This window comes from Anopheles ziemanni, chromosome 2 (assembly GCF_943734765.1).
Source record: "Anopheles ziemanni chromosome 2, idAnoZiCoDA_A2_x.2, whole genome shotgun sequence".
Taxonomy (NCBI): domain Eukaryota; kingdom Metazoa; phylum Arthropoda; class Insecta; order Diptera; family Culicidae; genus Anopheles; species Anopheles ziemanni.
The window spans coordinates 20,044,568-20,067,112 of NC_080705.1; the positions used below are offsets into that span (position 1 = coordinate 20,044,568).

Sequence of the window (22,545 nt, forward strand, 5' to 3'; positions counted from 1 at the left end):
AAAGATAACGTCCTGTGGCCGAAGACGCTGGTGAATATCGAATCGATTTCGGAAGCCGCTTCGCTGGAAGACGCTGCTGCTGCTGCTGCTGCCTCCAACAAACAACACAAACAGCAGGCCATTTGGACAAGTATTGAGTTGTTGGCCCGCTGCGGGAAGAACGCGCAGGCTGCTGTGTTCTTGTCTAGGAGGATTTATGTGCCGCGCTGTTGAACACGATCGGCCTGCTGACAGATTTATGGGTTCGGGTTTCTTTCATTAAATGTTTGTTTTGCCGTGGCCTTCTGTTTTGTGGCTTTGTGGGGGCATTTTGTTCTCAACATGGAGGCACTAAAGGATGCGTAATGATGTTTGATTTAAATGTTCTTTTGAAACAAACAAGTAATAAAATTGATTTAAAATAGAAATATGAATATGTATTTCATATTATGAGACGACTTGTAATTTTGTTCACTATGAAAGCATTCGTAGCTTTTAATTTGTTTATAAAAGCTTCCGTTACCTTTTCTCACGTATTCAATGGTTCCGCTATTTGAATCGTATTCCCTTCCCATTCACCTTCTCTGGTGCAATCCCGACATTCAACGGCAAAAACGGACCCCAGATTTGAATCCCGTCCCGAGCCTAATTATCCGACATCATGCATCCATTTTGGTGCCCCCGGTCTGCGGCTCCATAGCGGCGGCCACAAGAACCTCTTCTATGCACCGTGCGCGACCATCCTCGTGCGGGCCGCATAAGGCCAGAAACGATTTTTCCTTACACTTCCCGGGAGTGCTGGCGGTACCAAATAAGAACATTCGTCGCGCACGGCCCGTCGAACGTGACGTGAAAAACGGTTTCTACGCAGATGGGCCGCCGCGTTGTGCCACGAGCCACGGTGCGGTGTTATCCCCGGTTGATTAAATGCCTTACCCTCTGCAGGGATGACGGGCACAATGGAACTGCGAAGAAAAGTAGCTTCCGCCGCCGGAGGAGCGAAGCAAAAAAGTTGGAAGCAAAGTGCACTTATTAACGTTATCCTTCCCGGCGTACGAAGGAATGCGATGCCCCGCGGAAAAGGAAGTAATCAAATTTGTTAAATTTTTAATTTTTCAAAAGTACAACTTAATGCGGCCAACCAAAGACATACAAGCTGTTCGTACACGCCGTAGATGGGGAACCGAACCTGATGAGAGAACGTCGTCGACGTGTCGATAACAGCGCAGTCCAACCAACAAATCCAAACTCGTCGTTCATTCACGGCACGATTCTTTTTTTGTTTCAACCCAATACCGGCTCCAAAATAGGCTTCTCGGAATGCCTTAATTGCGTAAATCAGGTCGCCATAATTTGTCATAATTTTGGGCTTCCGTTCTGCCACTGAAGGGCCCGTTCCTGGGCTACCGGTCCTCTCGGGTACGTTGACGGATGATATCCTTCCGATTGTACGGCTTCCAGCGGCGTCAGGTCACCGTCTCATTCCTTCGAGTAGATCGCAGAGGATCATCTGCATTTCTTAATCTGTGACCGTGAACGATAGTCAACTCACCCAGACAGATTTTTTGTCTCTTCTCTCCTACAAAACCGATCGAGAGTTGGTCAAACCCAAAACCCATTATGTTGTTGACCGCCTCACAGAGCTAAAGGTGCTGAAGTCGTTTAGCTCTTGTTTCGGTTGTTGTTCCCTTCCTTCAACTGATTGATCTAGATTTCGGGTGAAAAAATTCACGTGTTTGTCGAACGCGCAACGGAAGGGCAAAATTGAATGATTCGGTATTTCGCTAATTGGTCTGGTTTCGCTTTGTCCGGTAGTGATTTTTTCGACAGATTTCGATCCGTGTTTCCCGTTTGCTCAAGCGATATGTACTGGAGTTAAACGGATGGAGGGAGGAAAAGGGATTTGGATAGATTTTCCAAAGAACGTCATAACAAAACAAAAGAAAGATCGACACCTGAACTGAAAATTATCGAACTTAGAAATTATTTAAACAAAATTATTATATTTGTAATAAATTTATTCACTTTGAACGTTTTATTAGTAGCCCATAAACTCCCAAACAGTGCTAAATCCAACTTATCCCATGCTTGCTTTCCGAAAGGCCGCCGTCGGTCAAACAAAACTCCATTTTGTTCCTTTTTCGTCGATTCGCTCTTCCGTTTGTTCGCTTCCGAACTGTTGTTCCGAATTCGCTACATAAATGCTTCCTCCTGTGGACGGGTTAAAATCTTTGGCAATTATGTAAATATACCTAAAAAACCGCGAATAAAAAACACATAAGTGCGAGAAGACAAAACATATAACGAAAACAGATAAAACTCGTAAGGGGAATGAGAGAGAATCTCTAAAACAAAGCGGACAACGGACGTGTTACAAATCAACGTTTAAAGCCTACGAACGAAAAATAAGAAAACTGTGCAAAAAATCCATAAGAAAAGCATACAACTGTATGATAACACCAGGAGACAAAGGAGAACAAAGGAGTTGGCAAAGATGTTGCACGAATAAGGAGAAAACCCAGCAGCGCAGGAAAGATCGGACAATCCATAGAATCCGTGTGTAGTCTTCATTTGTTCGCTTGGTGAGTTTTTCTCTCCTTGCGTTTTCGCTTTCGACATGGATGCCTTTTCATTTTTATGTTTTATGCTTCTTTTTTTCGGGCGCTTTTTCTAACTTTCGCAATGTATTTGGGATTTACTTCGTCTTACGCTTCATTGGATGTTTCACAGTGTTGTTAAATACTTATCTGATTTCTCCTTCCAATGTTATTCCCTCTGTTTTCTTCGCTGCAAAAATTTATATGCCTTCCAACTTTTCGAAACTTTTTCGTCGACTCTAAAGAATATGGTCTTTCTCGGATGCAGTTTTGTTTTCCGTCTTCATTCCACTAAAGTGTAGGTGGGGCTCGAACCGTGAGCTCTACAGTTCCATCCTGCATCCGCCCGGCACGATCAAAATACTTTACTACCAGCGCAAAGTTTCCAAATGGCGCAGCGAAGCGCGGAAGCGCTATTTCGGTGCCTTCTCGTGACCTCGAGCGCGCCATAATTCTCTATTGTTTTCGGCCCGCGGGTCCCGCCGTTCTCATCCGTCCCCCCGCCAAACTCTCGCACGCTTTGAGCCATGAGGAATCGATCGATCGGAATTGGCGAACCGTGTCCGAGCGATTTTCGCGTCCCGCGCAAAGCCTTCCCTTCGCGGAAAAAATGGTGCCGAAATGGGGAAAAGTATTCCTTAATTGGATGCAAATTCCATATTGAATTTTTACCACAGGACCAAGGGCTTGCGAATGTACTGCCGATGCCTCGTCTCGTAATACTGCCTTGAGTCCTGCCGTTATGTAGGCCACATAGGACATTAGGAGGGGCGTACCATGGCCAACCATTCGGTGCCCGATTCGGGTGTTTCCGATTTATGTACATCGATAACGGTAGCTGACGTAGGATTTTAAAACATTTTTCACCGGAGTACGGTGCGAGACAATTCCAGATATTTGGTACATTTTTGGCAAAACCATTGCATCCGCTAACATTCACTATCATTGCATCGTTTTACCAGGAAGTGCCACCTTTTCAACTGAAATAAAACGTTGTCATCGTAAAAAGAACGACACTTGAGTTCAAATATCTTTAAATATTATTTGCTACAATGTACAATCTACATGCTAGTGTGTACGATCTACTTTACATGTTTGTGTTAGTTTTATGCTGAGGTTAACGAGAATTGCCGTTACTGCCGGCCTAACGTTCTACTTTTGATTTTTGTTTTGTTTCTTGCTTTCCACCCTCTAGCTCTGGTGCACACGCATTCTTAGATAACATAAACTCACATAAATTCTACGCACGACTCCTAACACTATTCTACTTTTTATCATTTAAATAGACTCTCTACCGTTTCTCTAAAGAATGTCCCTTACCCGACTTTCCTGTCTCAGATCTTACTATACAATACTGGTAGTTGGTGGTATCTTTTCGATTATTTTTGGTATGTTACAACTTGACTGGCTTGCCTGGTGCCATAAGTCACGCCGCGATTGGCTAGATCGACCCTACGTACTGTTCCGTCCCCGCCAGTTTTTATTCTGCACGCGGTGCATTCTACACCGTGAGGCAAGTAATTATACCTGGCTGTCTACATACTTTCCGGGAACTCTTTCTCCCTCCCAGGGACCTCTTACACGGTGGATGCCAGCGAGGACGCGTGTCCGTACGTGCGACGCGCGCTGGATGATTACTGATTAACGGTTCGTTATGTCGCAGTCGGATTCAACTACGCCAGTCCGATCTTCGCCAATCTTGACTCGACTCGACGCGGCGTGCTGATATATGTCTCCGCAGTCGCTTGAGAATGCAGCTGCCGAAGTTGACGGCACTCCACGATGGACATGGGGATGGGGATAAACTCGGGACAGGAATCTCATTCGCCCTGACGGACACGCATTAAACGAGCTGCCCGAGACGGGTCTTCGCCTTGGGGATCCTTCCTGTCCTCCCCGCTCCGTGTAAGTAAGCCATTTTATCTGTGTCGGCTATTCGGAAAACTATGCGAAAACTGCTCCCCGTAGCGACCCGATTACCGGGAGTTCACACCAGTGGAACCGAAGCCATTTCCCCTCAGTCAGTCTCCGGATCGGTGGCGCATTGGTGAATATCCATTAACAACCTATAATTTGCACATTCTATTCGAGTAATGTTAATGTTATGGATCGCATTTATTTCGACCAGAGAAACGGATTGGCTCATGAATTGCAAACAAAAATAAGACAAGTAACCGAAGACATTTGCAAGAAAATAACAGGTAGCTTTAAATGCATTTTTGGATAAATATTTTGGGTTGTGTTAGGCCACCGACTCCAGTAAAAAAGAAACGTAGAGTGGCACGAGGACTTACATTTGAAGCTACATTCTGGTGGATTTGTCTTTGATATTAAAACAAAGTAATATTTTAAAGGTGTCATGATCCTTGTCATAGATTTTTATAATAAAAGGAAATACCATAGTCGGAAATTTAAGTTAAGTAGTTTCCTTATATTCTAGCTAACTAAGGCAAATGAATGTGACAGATGAATAAAAATAGTAGCAAACTGAAGCTCATGGTGTAAGGTTTCCTTATTACACGATGACCATCCAAAAATCCTTACAACCATGCTGAAATGTCTAATTGAATCTCTTATCGTAACGACTCTATTAACAAATCAGATAAAAGAATCAACTACTCCAATCAAACCGACCAATTCATTAGCCGTTTCTACTTAGTGTCGTGTCACTAAAGACGCTGTTCAACACATCATCTCGCTCGGCTCGTGTCGCTGTTAATCACACTCCATTCTTCCTTGGCGAAACAGAAGCCTCCCAACCCCACCGTCGGACCATGGTGGGCAAAGCAACTGCACTTCTACACCTGTCAAACGGCGACAGACCAAGCGGTGGGATTGGCGCGTTCCACGACTCCGTGGCCACGCTTCAAAGTTACACCAAACGCCAACGGTACCGTCGTCGCAGCGTGTTTGTCAGCATGATTTTGCATCTCAATCTTACACCGCGGCCCGGGGGAAAACGGTGAACAAACAAACGGAACGGACCGACGACATTATTCACACTTTACATGGCGGTCGCCCGCGCTACCCCATGCACGCCACGCTCCACCCCGCGGAACGGCTGTTTCCGATAATTGGTCTTTAATTGGATAATAAGATTTGTATCGCTTTGCACCACCGGAGGGTCAAAAGGAGGAGATGTGGGAGGGAAAAACGGACGGGTACGATTATGCCCGGTGTATTCATTCCGCTTTCCGAGGCTCGCGGTCTTAATCGGGACGGTTAAAGCTCGCGTAATGAATATCATTAATACACTTTTCAAAACCTGCCACCCGCCAATCTTGGTGGAGTTGTTTCGGTTCAAACATGCGACTCGTTCGTAGTGGGAGGGCCGTGTTGCTGTTCATTAAAGGGTACAACTCTCTTTCGCTCACACAAACACACGTACGCAGACACTTGTGAGCCCCGGAATGGAGAAAGATAATTAAACTGCATTCGCGAACGCTGCTGTCCTGCTGCAACGGAGCGGAAGCGGCACAGTATGGCCGTACGAACCGATTGTAATTGGTGCACCACTTCCTTCGGCCATACTTTCGGCCCCACGACGAAACACACAGTTTAAATAATTAAACAAACAAATGCCCGCGCGTTACTACAACCTCCTCGAGCCAAGCTGACGGGGAGGGCCATAACCTAAAAGGGCGCCCCATGGCTGATTCAACGGGTTCAATTTGAGCTTGTGGTCGGGGTGGCGCTTCTGTTTTGGGGTAAATTAATTTGTACCGCTAATTTGGTGCCCCGTTCCGCTGACGTTTGTCACCGGCCACCGGAGCGAGCGAAACATGGAGAGGCTTGTGCGACCCACTTCGGACCGATCAAACCGGCAGAGGTAAAGGGCGATGGGCTTTGCATTCGCCCGTTCGTCGCTTGGTCGCGAGTTGAAGTCTTTTGTTCCGCGCTTGACTAGAGGCAAGCGATCGAACTGTGATGAAAACATGTTTCCAATTACAATAAAAAAGGTTAACCGGAGCGCAATTTATTTGCGAATAATTTTCTGGCATCTGTTACCGACTCTTTTTGAAGCGATGACGTTACGTGTAGTTACCGTTTTGCCGCCATTGATCGTTTTTTCGTCATCCATATATCCTTTCAGCAATATTTTTGCACCTCATAAATACACTCTTTACCTCGTTTCAACATGCGTTAAAACAATGTTTTGCATTTTCTTTCTCGATTGTTACACGTGTTTGTTCTAGGGTCGCCGAAAAACCTACCATTAAATCAATTACTCTTGTTTCCAATGGTAGGCAGGGGATGGTCTTTCCCTTTGGTTTGTATTTCCCAATCCCCCAGTTCGCTTTCCTTTCCCGTCGTCGGCCTGAGATGTACACGGGATCGGTTCGATTCACACTTTCGTCGTGATAATCGTTTGTTTGTTTATCGCATTAATTAATTGCAAACTACCCGGTTTTACTCGGACGACACGGGTGATTATAATGTACGGCAAAGGGTAGAGGCAATCGGGGCGGGGGCACATGGGAGTGATGCATAAATTGTAAACATAAGTGCCACACCGAACCCGACCGGCAACAAGAACCCGCTCGTTCTAGCCTCCGATTGCAACCGTTTTTGTTCGTTTTGTTTCGCTCAACGCGTTGTGCAATGTTTGCGTTTCATTACGGAAAAAATGCAAGCTTGTATCGAAGGGCCGGAAATTGGCCGTTCATGATGGTGATGATGATGGTGATGGCCGTGGAGCACGCCCCGAAAAAGTACATCCCTTTTAACACCTGCCACCGCATCGTGTGTGGTGCCGCACACTTTCGCTTGGGTTCGTTTTCCACCCCGCTTGATGTGCATTATTTTTTACGCCAACGATAATGGTGATAATGATGGCGGCGTTGATGATGACGATGATGATGGGTATCGTTCTACTACGGGTGCGCGGGCTCTCGCAGAGGTGGCTAATTGCTGGGTCGCAACCAGCCGGTAAGCCACTTAGCAGCAACACGTGCGATGGAAAATTGCCATCCGCTCCAAACGGAGCTTCGACGGTATTTAACGAGGCGACAAACCGATACTTCATCTCTGGAGGAAAAGCCGCGGTGGTAAAGCCGTAGCCCGATTAACGAATGGGCGTAAAGTGTGCCACACTGATCCCACTTTACACTTTGTTAATTATCATGGAATGTCCTCAGTTTCTCCGTGTAATCTTGCTCCACTCTTATGCTTCATCGGTCATGGAGGGACAGCTCGTTGTGTCCATACACCAACCTCCTCCAGAGCTGCCACCCTCCAGCGTCATCCCATCCAGTAGCGAGCTTCCGTCATCCGACAGGCCTATACTTCCCCCGCCGTGCCTCTCGCGGTCCCCCGTATGCTGCAGACCCCCGGCACACTCATCGCCACCGAGGAACATTCCTCCCCGAACGGTCTCCGTAGCCGACGGAAGCTGCTGGGTGCTCCCTGGCCCCGGGGGGGATTGCGAACGGGACAGCTTTATCACATTCGACAGGATCATGTTCTTGATCATCAGATTGTGTCAGTACAGCTCGGCGAAGGTCATGTTGTGCATCTCCTCGAGGACCTGCGTCGACGAGAGGTCGTTCACGTTCACCGACCCGTCACCCGTCCCGTTCGGTCCGCTGGCACTGTGGTGGTGTTGGTGATGCATGCCCCCGGAACCGATCGACGGCAGGCCGCCCATGCCGTGACCCGGGTTGCCCATACCGACGTCCTGGCGCATCACGTTCCGGCGCCATTTCGCGCGAGCATTCTGGAACCAAACCTGCCGCGAATGGATTAAATAAAGTCAGTAAGATATTATTCACTGTAAAAGGACTATTCTTACTGTTAACTGAAAGGTATTTTTTACAGGTTTCTTCAATAAAAGGGATGTATTCAAGTCTTAAGGGACATTGGAATAATATTTCGTTATTTGAAAACCAAATTTGGTGGTTGATCAAAATATATTTTAAATAGCTTTAGATTATGATTTAGTTTGAATTTCAATTTCATATCGATATGAATGATACAAAAAATACAACAAAATTGAAAAACGGATTAGATGAAGTAAGATTTTGGAGAAAGTAATAAGCATACACAAGCATTCGTATAGAAATAGTAAGTTCTTTTAATATTTTTTTTAAACTCTGATTTTGATAGTCCCTAAAATCCAAAAACATAAACTGAGGTGCGAAAAACATTATCTAAAACACAAAAAATCCAAAAAACAAATCTAACCAACTATGGGTAAAAATTTTCTTTGTTGAACATTGTTAAGTAGTTTAAATTATTTAATTATGTAAATTATGACATAAGGTGTAACTTATGCCAACCACGTACGGGGCTATATATTCCCTTTTATAAGGAAATCTGATTCTTGTTTGAAAAGTACTTAAAAGCTTATAACTGTCAAACTAAAACAAAGTATCTAAAACAAACAAAAAACAACAAATTTAAAAATATATTATTTACGGGTATGTGAATGTGCACATTAGAGCTAAACACCCAAAGTATCGTCTCCTTCCGTTATCTTACCTGCAGTACCCGCTTCGACAGGCCCGTCTTTTGCGCCAGCTGCTTCAGGTCCTTGGCGTCCGGGTTCTGATTGATGGCAAAGTACGACTTCATCGTCCGCAGCTGATGGTGCTTGAAGGAGGTCCGCATCCGCTTGGTGCGACAGTTCGGCGTGAGAGCACCGCCCGACCCGGGCGACTGGCTGCCATCGTACGTGGACAGGTCCAGGCTGTTGACATTCAGCTCCTTGTGTAGCATGTCTGCACGGCGTGGGTGGCATGGAACGAGAAAGTATAAAAATAAAAATAGATAACGCGTAAACTAGTTATAAATCGAATCGGAAACGAAAGATTGGGAAACAACTTTCCCCATGGTGAAAATAGTGCACGCCACCGTGTTTGAATGAGTGGGGTTTTTCATCTTTCATCGCTTATGGGTGGGAGACCATCATCAACATAAATCGCACCTAAGCGACTAATTTTCCACGAGTCGTTACCCGTCGCCAGCACGATGGGTGTGAAAAGTCGAGCTCAAGCTCGGCAAGTGGCCTCGGGTTGGTTGACTGTTGGTGCGGAGGATGCCTTGCAGGTCCATCAGAGTGCATCGCTGCACGTTTTTCAACCAACCTTTCCGCAGTTTTCTCTCACCCCAGCGTTCCCAGCTTCTTCGTTCAATGAACATCGGCCAGCGGAAAAGCAACAAAACGATTTATTTCTGCTACAGTTTTGTCCAACCCGTTCCGAAAACTCCCGCACACCACCCATCTGGAAGGGGCGAGCATGTGTTTAACATATTTTCCACCACTCTCAATGGCCTACAATACCCCCCTTTTACACACTCTCCCCTTGCTGGCACGTTGCTAAATAATTGCTGATTTGCGCGGAAAATGCAAAAATTTACGACTGCATTGACAGACCGCGGCAGTTTGTTTATTGGACACGGTTTGCGCTGACTGCACTTCACTTCACATCTTTTCAGCGCACCGTTTCGCCAACCGGAGAGTGATGGGTTGCAAACAAGTCATTCATTTTCCTCTCCACCGGCTCTGATCCGGATCTGGCTTCGCCCGAGCGCGAGGGTGGTTTGTTATTATTTGCTTTAATTGTTGCTGGTGTCTGCTTTACGGCCCGACCCGATACCTCGGTGCATCTATTGTTTTCCCGGGCCCGCGGTAGGGTGAGTGTTGCCGACATAGTTTACATACAAATATGTTGCATTTAGTGGCTCTGTGAAATGCACCTCGCAAGCGGAAAATGTCCGCACCTTCGGAAAGATATCTACCTTTTTTTAAATGTAGAGGAAAAAAAGTAAACAACATCAAGTGACCCACGAAACCAAACCAAAAGAGGGTAAGAGAGTTCTTTTTTGTTTTGCAATATTTTCTACTCCACCCATCGGGATTCTCGGAAAGAAACGTCGAGCCAAATCGCAGCATAAACGAACCACAAAGGCTTCTGGTGCTGCATAATGCTGCATTACGGTGGTCTGCATGCAGCCGAAGCGATCACGAGAGCGACGCTGGAAAAGTGCACTCGGTAGATTTGCATTGATTGGCTGCACGGGCATGTTTCGGTGTTGTGCCCCGTTTCGCCCGCCGCAGTTCGGTGCCGTGGTCATATTTATCGAAAATTAGCTTGCTGTTATGTGCTGCGGAGTGGGGTTGGACCAGGACTGCGAAGCCCACACGGTGGCGTGGCACTGATTGGATCTCGGGTGCATCGGGTCGCCCTTTACCGGTCCCGTCTGCTGGGTGGAGTGTCGGAATTAGAGGGCTACCTAGTGGGGTTTTTTTTCCATTCCCATCTCCATGGTGGCGGGTGAAAAAATTCTTGGAAACCCAGCGAAGATGATTATTTTTTGTTTGCCAAGAAACGCTGCGGGTTTTCTTCTTCCTTCTTGTCAGCCGAACCACTCTCTTATCTCTTTAAAGGTTTGCAGTTATTAGATGCTCTTTTACAATTCTTTTCTCAAGAGCCAACGTTGCACGGAATAACCACATGCTAATCTATGCACCACCGACCAGGGCGGGGCACGCTTTGGGAGTGTACTTATTTGTCATGGGTGTGTAACTGGAGGAGCAGAGTGTATGTGTGTGTGTGTGTGTGTGTGTGTATGGTTCGGACTAGTGTTGAAAAGACTTGTGTTTTCTTTGGAACAGCAAGACGAAAATAATGATGTGAGCCACTTAGTCTGATAATCTTTCATCAAAACTCCACCCAGAAGCACTTTGTTATGCCATTCGTTTATGGTTTCTATCATTTGGAGTAATTACTAGGGAGAAGTATTTGCATTACCATTGAAGCAGCGGTTCATTTGAATCCCAGTGCAAGAACTGCGTACATGAGGTGGTAATTTAATGGCATGCCCTTAAACGGAATGTGTGCCATTTGTTTTAATTATTTGAAGTGCAATGTTAAGAATTGTTAAATCAATATTTTTTTATGAAAACTATATTGAAACGATACATTTTCTTGTTTAATCCAAATTCTGAAAACTGCTCTTCAAAGATTTCAGGAATGTATTATCTTATTTTTCCTTTCTTCGAACCATTTCTTTTAATTATTTGAAGTCAATGTTCTGAATTGTTATATCAATAATTTTAGATGAAAGCTATATCGAAAAGATACATTTTGTTGTTTAATCGAATTTCTGAAACCTGCTCTTCAAAGATTCCAGGAATTTACCTTCTCACTTTTCCTTCCTTCGAACCTCAAACCTTGACCATCGTTCGCCGCCGATCTTATATTTATTTATTTCCTTTTAATGAAGTTGTACATTCGCTCCCATCACAACGGGTCATAATTTTAGCACGATCTTTCCATTTACCTTCGCCGAAGACGATGACGATGATGGTGATGGTGATGACGGGTACACGAACGATGCGAAAGAAGATCGTGCCGTGCCGCCCACCCGCATCTCGTGGGATGCTGATGACGCCAAAATCCGACCGAGCCATTTTCCCAATGGTCCCCCAAAGGGCTACCGTTGGCTTAAAAATCTCCCTTTTTTCACCCCTTCCACGATTTACTGTGGGTGCGAATGATGGGTTTTTTATTCCCGGAAAGCCCTACGGAGTCGTCTTATTTTTTACCATTATGGTTTACCGATCCTAGGGTGTTTTTAACTTTGCCTCTTCCTTAGCATCCACTTCTCGGGTCGTTTTACTTATGCTTCCGTGTGCGAAAGACGGAAAGCGCCCTTTTAGTGTCGATTTTGATTGGCCTTTCGTTTTACCCTTTGTTTTAAAAGGAATGAGGGCGAGTGCATCGCGTTGTATGATGTATGTGGGGTGGCGATGCATCCGCTCAGAAAAAAAAGCGAAAGAAAGCAAAGCGGTATCGCAAAAGCCCCTTTTTAGCATAACCAAACTTAAAACTGCATCCCGCGGCGCTCACACGACGGTTTCCATAACTAATTACGGACATGCGGAATGAAGACGCGATACACGAATCATTAGCATAATAAGAAGTATGAGTGATTTATTTTAATTTAATGATGCCCGCACTCTCTTCCGCTCCAATCGGGTGCATCTTTCGGTGAGCTCATAATTTCCATTCTTCGTGAGCAAATGCTCTCTCCCGGGAAAGCTGCATGTCGATGGGGCCATCTTTGCTGTCGGGGCAGAAGGCACGCGAACAATCGGAAGAACCCGAGCACCGGTTCGTGTCTGACTGACCAGACCGACCAGACCTATCTGGCCTCCAAGCGACCTGCTAACGACGATCGTTGGACGAGTGCAGCCACTGGAGGGTTCGTGGATAATTTGGTGCCCTCTAATGGAGCCGTTTGTTTGGGCACGGATCATGGCCCATGCTGGGTCACTCATAATTGGCCTTTCTGCTACCGATACAGTAGGGGTTGATAGGAGAAACATCCGGAGATTGGTCAGAGCAGGATATTAAATCAATTACTCAACACTGTCGAACAAAGGTAGGCAAATTTATTTACTGTATCGTGGTTTCCAATGCTTTGGGGCACCATTTTAAAACAATAAATTATATAAAAAAAAGAAGACCGATGAAAAATTTTAATCAACAGAGTTGTACGCGTTGAGGAAATTATAAGGAAAGGGTGTAATGATGATAAATAAATACAGTGTTTTCGATAAATTCCATTCAAATTAATTTTGAGAAGACAAACTGAATTTAGTATGAAATCAATCGATTGAAACGATGCAATTAACAAACAATGAATAAATTGAATTTTTTTAAAAGAGTCCTTAAACAAAAACGATCCATGTCCATGACCTTACTCAATTGCTGTATGTCCGATTCCGGCATCAAACATACAAAACCGCTTACCTACCGGGTCGTCGCTCGTCGTCCGCGTTCGTCACAACGCGTTACCTTACAACTTAACTTTGCGATCCTCGCCCCAAGGGTGCACCACCATTCCGGACTGATTGCCGGAAACCAGTCACCGCAACCTTTGGACCATCACCGCCGGGCAGGAAAATCTTTCAATTCCCCCGAGGAGTATCTTCGGGGTGGAAAAAGGAAGAAAAGTACACGAAACCTCGAGTGCGTGCAGCGAAAATGGACCGGTCTCGGTGCATTTGCCGGTGTGCTTTTCTAATTGCCCCTAAACAGCCACTTCACCACACACACGCTCGTAAGGTAAGGTGAGGCAATATGCACCCTTTAGGCGAAAAATGTAAATTCGTCGTAGTTCAAGCTAGAAACATAGCTCGAAAGTTTAGTATTTTATTACAAAGAAATGAAGAAATAGCATCATTAATTCTTCAAAAGTTATCTGGAGCCAAGATGTTCCCACTCTTCTTTACGCGTGATTGAAAATTTGAGATGCAACACTCGCCCAAGTAAATATGTTTCTGACACCAAGAAAAATGTTATTTTTCTTATAATAATTTTAATTTTTTTTTTCATAATAATTTTTTATACAAGATATGGTAAATTTATTATTTTTTGAATAAGTTTGTAAAATTATGGTTTTCCTCACAATAACCCCATTTGCCAACAAAAGTAGGTGCATTTCACTGCCGGATTGGAGTGTTTTAGTTATCGTCTTAATAAGAAGAATGTAATAATTTAGTAAACTAATATCGTCTGTAATTTGGACATAAAGCCGATAAATTCACATAAGATCTATGTGACAAGCAAACGAACATACTATACTACTTCATATGCTTTTAGACTGTAAAATTGAGCTAAAATTAGCTCGGTACTTTCCACTCCACTGATCCATCTTGCCCCACATTGCCCTTTACACTCACACACATCCGGTGTACGGGCCAGTTGAAGCGGAGTACTTTTTCTCTCAAAAATAAAAAAGATAGGACGACAGCAGAAAAGACAGCTAGACAAAAGGCCCCCCAGCATCGCCAGGGAACGGTTCGGTTGAAGATACCGCAAAAGGCCGTGGCGGAATCGACTCGGCGTTGTGCCCGGGGATTGACACGTGATTGAAATGCCAAAGCAGAAACGGGAAAGCCCACCGGCGGCAATAAACCGTGCGTTGATTGCCTCCCAGGAGGATTGGCGCCACCTCGTAGCGGAGAGAGACTCCTTGGGTGGAGATCTTCTCCAATGGCAGCGGATCCTGCCGACGTCAAAACGCGGTTTCAGCTCCAGCTCCATTTTATTTTTCAGAGCGCTTGGGAATAATGATTTACTATCAAAGACGAAATTTAAAAATAGGAATAAATAAGGCATAAAAATAAAACTAAAATAATGGAGAAAGGTTTGAAACCCTACTTCACAGAGTCGAAGCAAGATATGGTCGGGAAATATGTCCACCGGAAAAGTGACTCACTTAAGCAGTAACGGCCAAAAGAGCACGTTCCACTCGACTTTCGCGCTCGAAGTGCATGTAGGGAAAAAAATGCAACTGTATCTTCACGAACTTCACACAAAACTGCGATCCTTTAGCATGAAAAAAGGGAATTCTGCCAAGGCCAAACCATCCACGCCAGCGAATCGACGAAATCTCCGTCCCAGTCTTATCGGGTAAACATTATCTGCGAAAGTCACGTAAGTGTTTTACAGCGCAGTCCCTTACGCTATGCTGCTCTCGTGTCGAAATCTTCTGCTCGCTCTTGTTTTCATACGTGAATTGGAAAACAAAAACGGCAAAATAGAAAAACAAAGATCCTCTCGAGTGCACTTCGGTATGACATCGTGGCTTTGGCTCCCTTTCGCCCTGTTGGTACAGTATCGTTTTTGCTGGAAATCTGAAGCCCGTGGGACGCTAATGTTTCCCGGGGAGTGTGGTGATAAGAAAAATCCGTGTGCTCGCAACAAAAGCCGGTTCGGCGGCGAACGTGAGCAGCAGAACGCGAACCATCGACATACCCTTGCCCAAGTGTTTATGCATGTTGGAGGGTGTTTTTCGGTTTTCCCTCCACTCGGTGTTTTTTTTTTTTGTTTTTTGTACACACGCTGGAGTGCTGGGAAGCTTACCTAAACGCAGCGGAGTACCAGCATCGAGTGCCTCGAGCGGTTGTGGTGGGTTCGTCTGTTGTGCCTGCAGTTGAGGTGCTTGTGGTTGCGTTGGCGTTTGCTGCTGCTGCTGCTGGGATGGGCAGGAAGGATGCTGCGGGCCGAGGTGCTGGGGACCGGTGGCGTCGAGCAGCAGGGTCGGCGGCTGCGGGGTCGCCAGCTTCCGCTTCCGTGGTCGTCCTTTCTGCGACGGCTGGACCGACATTCCGCCGGCCGTCGTTACGGGGAAAAACTGCGGTGAAATGGTTTCTGGTTCACTGGCGGTGGTTGGCGGTACGGTGGAGTTGGGGACGGTAAGTACGTTAGAACGGGGGAGAGTAAGGACGGGGCCGTGTCCATTAAACGGTTTTGTTTTTCGGGTGAAGCACGTCAATCGGTTGGATTGAAAAGGGACATTACAAGGACGTTCGGTTGAGAAACCCAAGGAGTGAGCGGAAGAAAAGGGAGGTAAACGAGAATAAGGATGGAAAGCAGACGGTTAGAGACAAAGAAAGACACAAAATCAGTCGAAGAAGGAATGTAAGCTTGAAAATGATTGGTTACACGCGGTAAACTAAATAGTTATCCAATCACAAATAATTCCTTTTAAATGCCACGCTTTTCATCTTACCTTAACACCTCCGACTCGTAGTGCTCTCCGCAGAACACTCGTCCATCGCGAATTCCGGCCGTGTCACCGCCCCGCAGCAACTGTCCGCAGATGAGGCAGGAAAAGCAGTTCACGTGGAATATGAGGTCCTTGGCGCGCATCACCAAATCCGAGGCGCTTATTCCATTCCCACATCGAGCGCATCTTCGAGTGGAAAAATACCTACATAGAAAGGGATTTTTGTAGAATAAATAATTATATTAGAGTCTCTGTGAAAAAAGACATTTGTCACACGCCTTTCATGTAACATTATTATTCAACCATACAATGAGTACTCATGATTTTGTTCTGTTAGTCATTCGTTTTTCGTCGTAAAATTTTCTTACATTTTTTCCCAAAAAAAAATCCGATTTGAGTCATCGGCGATCAATAACACTTTAAAAATAATTTCACCGTTACCCGTTAGCGGTCACCTTGACGCCGAACGGTGCGCGCCCTTAAAAGGAGTTGCCCGCTCCGGTTGTTGGAAGTGTTGAAAAATTTATGACCACGACCACCGACAAGCTCCCCGGGCGAACGGACGAAAAACATCTTCCCGCCGGCTTCCGGCGGCGGTCCGGACAGCATTCCGATCGCTTTCCACCATTCGGCCTCCCAAATGGGTTATTTGAAAATCGGGAAAATATAAATAAAATAAAAATAAAACTGCAAACCGACGACGACCAGCACTTGAACTCGCGAAACGGTAGCGAAACGAACAGGATATAAAACCGGGTGATTCATGTATCCCGTTGGGATGTTTTGGAGGTGAATGTAGAACCGGGTAGATGAAGAAGAAGGAAAACACAAAAAGACGCACATGATTCCAATTCGGGAAACACAAACGTGACCTCCGCCATGTTGGATTCGGTCAAGTTGTGTCCTGCTAGTAGGAATGATTCAACTCGGTTCTGGTTTTTCTTACTTTTAACTTCCTTTCCTTCTGACTGTAACGATCGCATACTTTTTTTTTTTAAATGACTCAAGAGAAGCAAGGAGGATAATAAAATAAAAAGAAACGCCTCTCCCGACTTCGACATAAAACAAAATTCCCGATAAATCATGCATGTCCATTCAATCGATTCCGAACCAAAGCACGTCAAAGTGGCTTCAAGAGGCGAGTGGAAGGGAAAGACGAAAACCCACTCTGGGAGTTGAATAAAGCTTCCATCGGCGATCCGGAATATGTCTCTGTTCGGCGTCGAACCCGTTTTCCAGCTGATACTACTGCCGGCCCTTCCAGCGGACATCAACGCACTGCGCCGTTTCGAGCGATTTCCGCGAAAATTTCACCATTGTATTCGGCGTAACATATTAAGCGCCTCGCCAAACTCGCCCCGGAACAGTCGCGTCCCTAACCAGGACTTCGGAGTGTTTTTCCTGCAGTCGAACTTTTTTTTTCGCGAACGAACATTCCTTGCCGTACCATGAACGCGCTTTGCCGGCCGGGAACGACTTGTTTTGCAAACAATGGTCGCCCGCGGGATGTTCCGGGAATGGGCGGCAGTGGCGCAGCGGTCGGAAAAGAGTTGCCCTTTTTGGGCACACGGAATCGAACGTGCACTGCTGCCCGCGAGCTTCTCGCCCCGTGTCTGCAAAATGTCATCCGTTTTTCGCGATTCCAATTCGATGCACTCTGTGCACCGTTCGTGTGCTGCATCTGCACAATGTGGTTGTGTGTTTCTTCCATAACGTGCAAAATGGCAAAATGAAGACAGAATATTCTCCACCGATTCGTTTCTGCGGGAGCGGACGGTACCGAAGCTGGAGCATGTCGGTTGTCGGGGCAATCACTTCCGATTCCGTTGGCCCAAAACGCGACTGTGGATTGTCCCCGAACAGACACACACACACACGGTTCTATCACCTTCTTGTAGGGAGCTTTCTCGGTAGGCAATGAAAACGTTTTGTCGCGATCGTAATCCGGCACAAGAAGGAACCCGTAACCCATACGAGCGTTTTCTCCCGGGAGCCATTCGAAGCGGATGGTTTCGCGGGACACAAACAATTCCGGGAACGAATAAAGTAGTATCAACTCAGCCAACCCTTCCAACCTCACCCCGTACTGTAGGATTGAATGGAATTGCAATCGAATGCAATGGCCCATCGGACTTTTGCCGAGCATCGACCCTTCCCTTTGCGATTCACAGTCGCTTGTATGAATTTTTAAACAATTTTATTTTATTGTTCTCCAAATTTATACAGCACTCCGAACGATCCCGATCGATACCTCACTAGGAGTGTGGAATAAATCGGAAAACATGGCTGCCGCTTCGGTGCGCGTTTCTGTTTTCCCGTTCGGTACGGAAGACGCGAGACAACAGTTAAAGGACGGGTAAGGAATGGAAGAAAAGCATAAAAAGGCCAAAATAAAGCATCGACAAGAAATGGCAATCCGTTCTTCGAACGGCTTTTGCCTTCTTGCAGTTTTATCTCTTCCATCGTTTGCAGCTGTTCGGGAGCGAGATTTGTTCATAAAAACCCTGAATTTTGCACACGTTTTTATTTTAACACAATGCACAAAAAGTATTTCAAGAACACTAAAATAATACAAACTTTGAAATTGAATAAACTCAATGTAACATAAATTTACATTGATTACATTATAGACGAAATGAAGCATGTTAATTGAGTTTGACAAAAGCGTTCCATACGTTCATTCCGACAATTTGTTTTCTTTTTGTCTCAACCGTTTGCAGACCTTTCTTCCTCCTTTTTCATTGCATTGAATGCCGGCAGCATCTCGGCGTCGTGTCGCCGCTAAAAGATGCACTCCTCCATCGCCCAAAGTGCCAACGTTGCGTGAGTAACGGCAACTATTCGCGTGGAATGATTTAAATGGCCATGTCCAGCAGCGAGTGAGCACGCACGCACGCAGCACGATGCACGTTCCGATGGTGTCGCGCACGGAATTCATTTCTCGAAATGCCCATCGTCACCGGTGCCAGTTTTATGGTAATCGGGAAGCGAATTTTTCCCCCACTCGACGCAGCAGAGCGACGACCACACGTCCGATGCCGGGGAAGCACGTGCAAAACCCACACGGCACGGCACACCATATGGCATCAAATGGAGTCGCCGCGGTTCCACAAACCCGGTGGCCAGCATGGGTGGTTTCGGGAGTTGATTTCTTGCCCGGGCGAAGGTCTCTCAGTCGGGCGAGCTTTTGCCCGGTCCTCCTGTACGTAATCCACGCTCGCCAATCGGGAACCGGGATTAATATTCTGTCATGTGTCCGCTGCGATGTGTACCTCCTTCGTGGGCATCGTATCATCGCGCGCACATCGCCCACCGGGGACCTCAATACCACCACGAAGCGAGCCGCGCAAAATGGAAGCCATGGAATGGCAAACGGAAAACGATAAAAGGCAGCATCCTCCCGGCTTCGAGTCCACTCTCCAACGCGTCTTTCGGGGAAGGAAGCCCGCGTCTTTCCCTCATTTGTCACGTACCACCCGCGTATCTGGGTCACACATCTCGCGCTGTCGTCCTCCCTCGTTCGCTTCGAAGACGAATCTTGTGGGCCTTCACACTTCTCGAATGCTTCTTCCCCTTTGGGTTGGTTTCCCGATGACGATGATGATGAAGTTTTTTTGCGTTTTTTTTTTCATTTCATTTCCTCTTCTGCTTTGCCTTCCGCGTTTCCAAACTCCTACGCTCGCTCGACCGCTGATGAAAGATTGGGATGGTTTATTTTATAACTAACCGAGCCACCCACCAACCGACTGGCCTTCGGGGAGGTGTCCTCTGGTCCGAAGGTGCAAATCGTTACCAGGAAACCCGCCTACAACATCCTTCCGTGACACGGGGGTTTTGCATGCATGCAAATTGACGCTACTGCCGCTTGACCGGTTGCCAGTTCGGTTGCCTTCCTGTGTGGCATTAGATGAGCGACCAGGCGTCTCCATGGGCCAGGTGGAAATTGGCTATCATTGGTTTTTACTTGAAAATCGGGGCGGCTTGTTTTGATTGAAAATATCATAAAAGATATAAAACTAGTTTTTCAACTGTCAAACTGGTTTTCAGAGGGAGCAGTTTCTGTTTTGTTTACTAAATTTTAAATCATTCTTAAAATGATTGTTCAAAAAAAATAAACTAAAAGATGAACAAATAAACGAAAATCATTATCTAGAATATAGGACAACTACATGTACATAGTCCAGTTTGAAATAAGTTAAAAGTGGTTTCATATGTAGATAAATTGAAATCACACTTCTTTGATTCTGCTTCGCCGAGCAGAAAACAAGCAAAGACGAACGACCCGGAATATACGAAGAAACATCATTCCCTTCTTAAAACCCCGGTCCCGAACGGTGGTGCCATTGTGCAAAAAGGATTCCCATTCCAGCCCCAACTCAAACCGACGGCCGACGTACAGAAACCACAACGGTTTGTATGCCTTCAATTCAATGCAACAAACCGTTAATGTCATCTCGTAGAAGGAGAGCATAAAAATTGTTTGCCCATGGAAAAGAGGAGCAAAAACTCGAGCCCATCCAGCTCCCAGTGGTAAGGTCAGTGGACACTTTGGAGTGACGTAGAAAAGTGGGAGCAAACAAAAAAAACCCGAGAAGAAAACGAAACCCCGAGTGCCGTTTCCTTCGAACGTTGGGTTGGAAGACGTTCATAAAAGAGAATTCACTTCACGAGCCTGTCGCGACAAGCTGAACAACAAATAAGATATGCACATAATATATTTTCCAGTGTCCTCTTCAAACTTCCCCCGGTCACTCGGGTGGAAGTAGAAAGCAAAAGGAAACCTCCACCGAAGCGACGAAGGAGATATAGTACAGTTGGGTCGAGTTGTGTTTCATTTCTTTCGGTTGGATTTATTTGCGTATACACTGCCTTCCCGAAACCCGGGGGTTGGATGTTTTACAGTCTTTATGTAAGCAACTGTTTGCATTCTATAAATTCATGAGACACTCCACTTCCGACTCGCAATCCGGCCCAGTTTCACTGGAGTGGTTGGTGTTTCGGTTCGGTGAAGAAAACTGATTGAATGACATTTCTTGAGGGAGCAACGTTTATTTTGATTTCATTATTGCAACGGTACATCCTTCTTCCTTTCTAGCTTCTTTTGATTTCAAAGGATATTTTTATTTTTTCATTTAAGAAAACTTTCAATTGCTTAGGTCTTTGGTGATTTAAAATCTCATGAAATGTCTTCGTTTCGTAGCGGGCTGTTTGCTCGTTCCATCAAGGTTTATATGATTAGCTCCCTTAGCACAGTTGTACTCCAACAAATGCATTTGACATGGAGTCGAACGTTGTTTATCCGATATGATCAAATACTTCATATAACCGGTTTCATCAATACTGACAAACGTTTAAAAAAGTCTTTAAGCACCTGAACAACAAAACCTTCATCAACATCAACGTAAAAGAAATTACCGAAAAATTGCAAAAGCCATTCCGCCGCCATAAACTGTTTGAGCTTGAAATGTTTAACCCGAAATTCGCCTGCAACCCGTTGCGTCCTCCCGTTTGGCGTGGCACGCCAAGAGTAATTGCCGTTAATTGCAAGGCGCGTGCAAATGGCGCATGAAAATGCGTCCGTTAAGATGATTGCCGTTTGGCTCATCGTTGTGTATGCGTTTGCGAAAGATTGTTGAACTGCTCGCTGGCCCGCGTGCCTTTGAGATGCGAGCGCTTTCCCCCCTTTATTACCTATAGTAGTCGTCCTTGCAGTAAATGTTGCCTTCGCGCGAGTAGCAGCTCAGTTCCGCTTCGAGGTTGTGCAGACACTTGCAGCACCGCAAACACTGGTTGTGCCAGGCACGGTCCGCCACTAGGAGGTAGTATCTGAGGAGCAGGAAAAAGCAAAAAAGGGTGAGAAGGCGAGCGAGGCGGCGTCGGAAATTAAATAAGCCCATAATCAGCATAATTTTCGCTCGAACAATGGCGAAACTCACCGGTCTCGGATGGGGATGCCGCAACCGGCACACTTTTCCGGCGCGACCGCTTCGGCCGCGATCAGGTCCTTCAGCATGGCTATCCGTTATGCCACTGTGTCACTGTTTCACCGTCTTAAAATGCTACCAAGAACACGCACACACTCGCACACAATGTTGCTTGTTTTGCCTTAACGCCGAAATCGTCAGCTTTCTGCTCCGTTTCCTCGCCTAGACGTACTAATTAATCAGCGACACTGAAATGTAGGTCGATTTTCCCTGCAGAAGACGTGCCGGGAAATGTCGTCATTGTAAACAAAAACGTAACATGGCGGATTTGTTTTTTTTACTGTTTTGTTATGCCTTGGTTTTCTTGCAGCTGACCTCAAAGGGTTTTCAGATGCCGTTACGGCCCAAAGGGTGCGCAAACAAACGCAAAACTTTCGTCTGTCGTCGGCCGGAATGAAGAAGGGATAATTAACACGCGCCGCAACACTAAGTTTGATGAGTGACTTTGATTTTATGTTTTT

At 45.8% G+C, this 22,545-nt stretch overlaps 1 protein-coding gene across 1 annotated transcript; it reads right to left on the minus strand.

Moving 5' to 3' along the window:
- Positions 1-8,058: 8,058 nt before the first annotated feature.
- LOC131289845 (protein apterous-like) lies at positions 8,059-22,113 on the minus strand. The gene is made up of 6 exons (XM_058319183.1): positions 22,037-22,113; positions 21,792-21,926; positions 16,104-16,304; positions 15,455-15,750; positions 9,057-9,295; positions 8,059-8,304 (listed from the first exon to the last, which is right to left on the minus strand). The coding sequence occupies exons 1-6, from the start codon at positions 22,111-22,113 to the stop codon at positions 8,059-8,061; spliced, it is 1,194 nt and encodes a 397-aa protein (XP_058175166.1).
- Between the last annotated feature and the right edge of the window lie 432 nt (positions 22,114-22,545).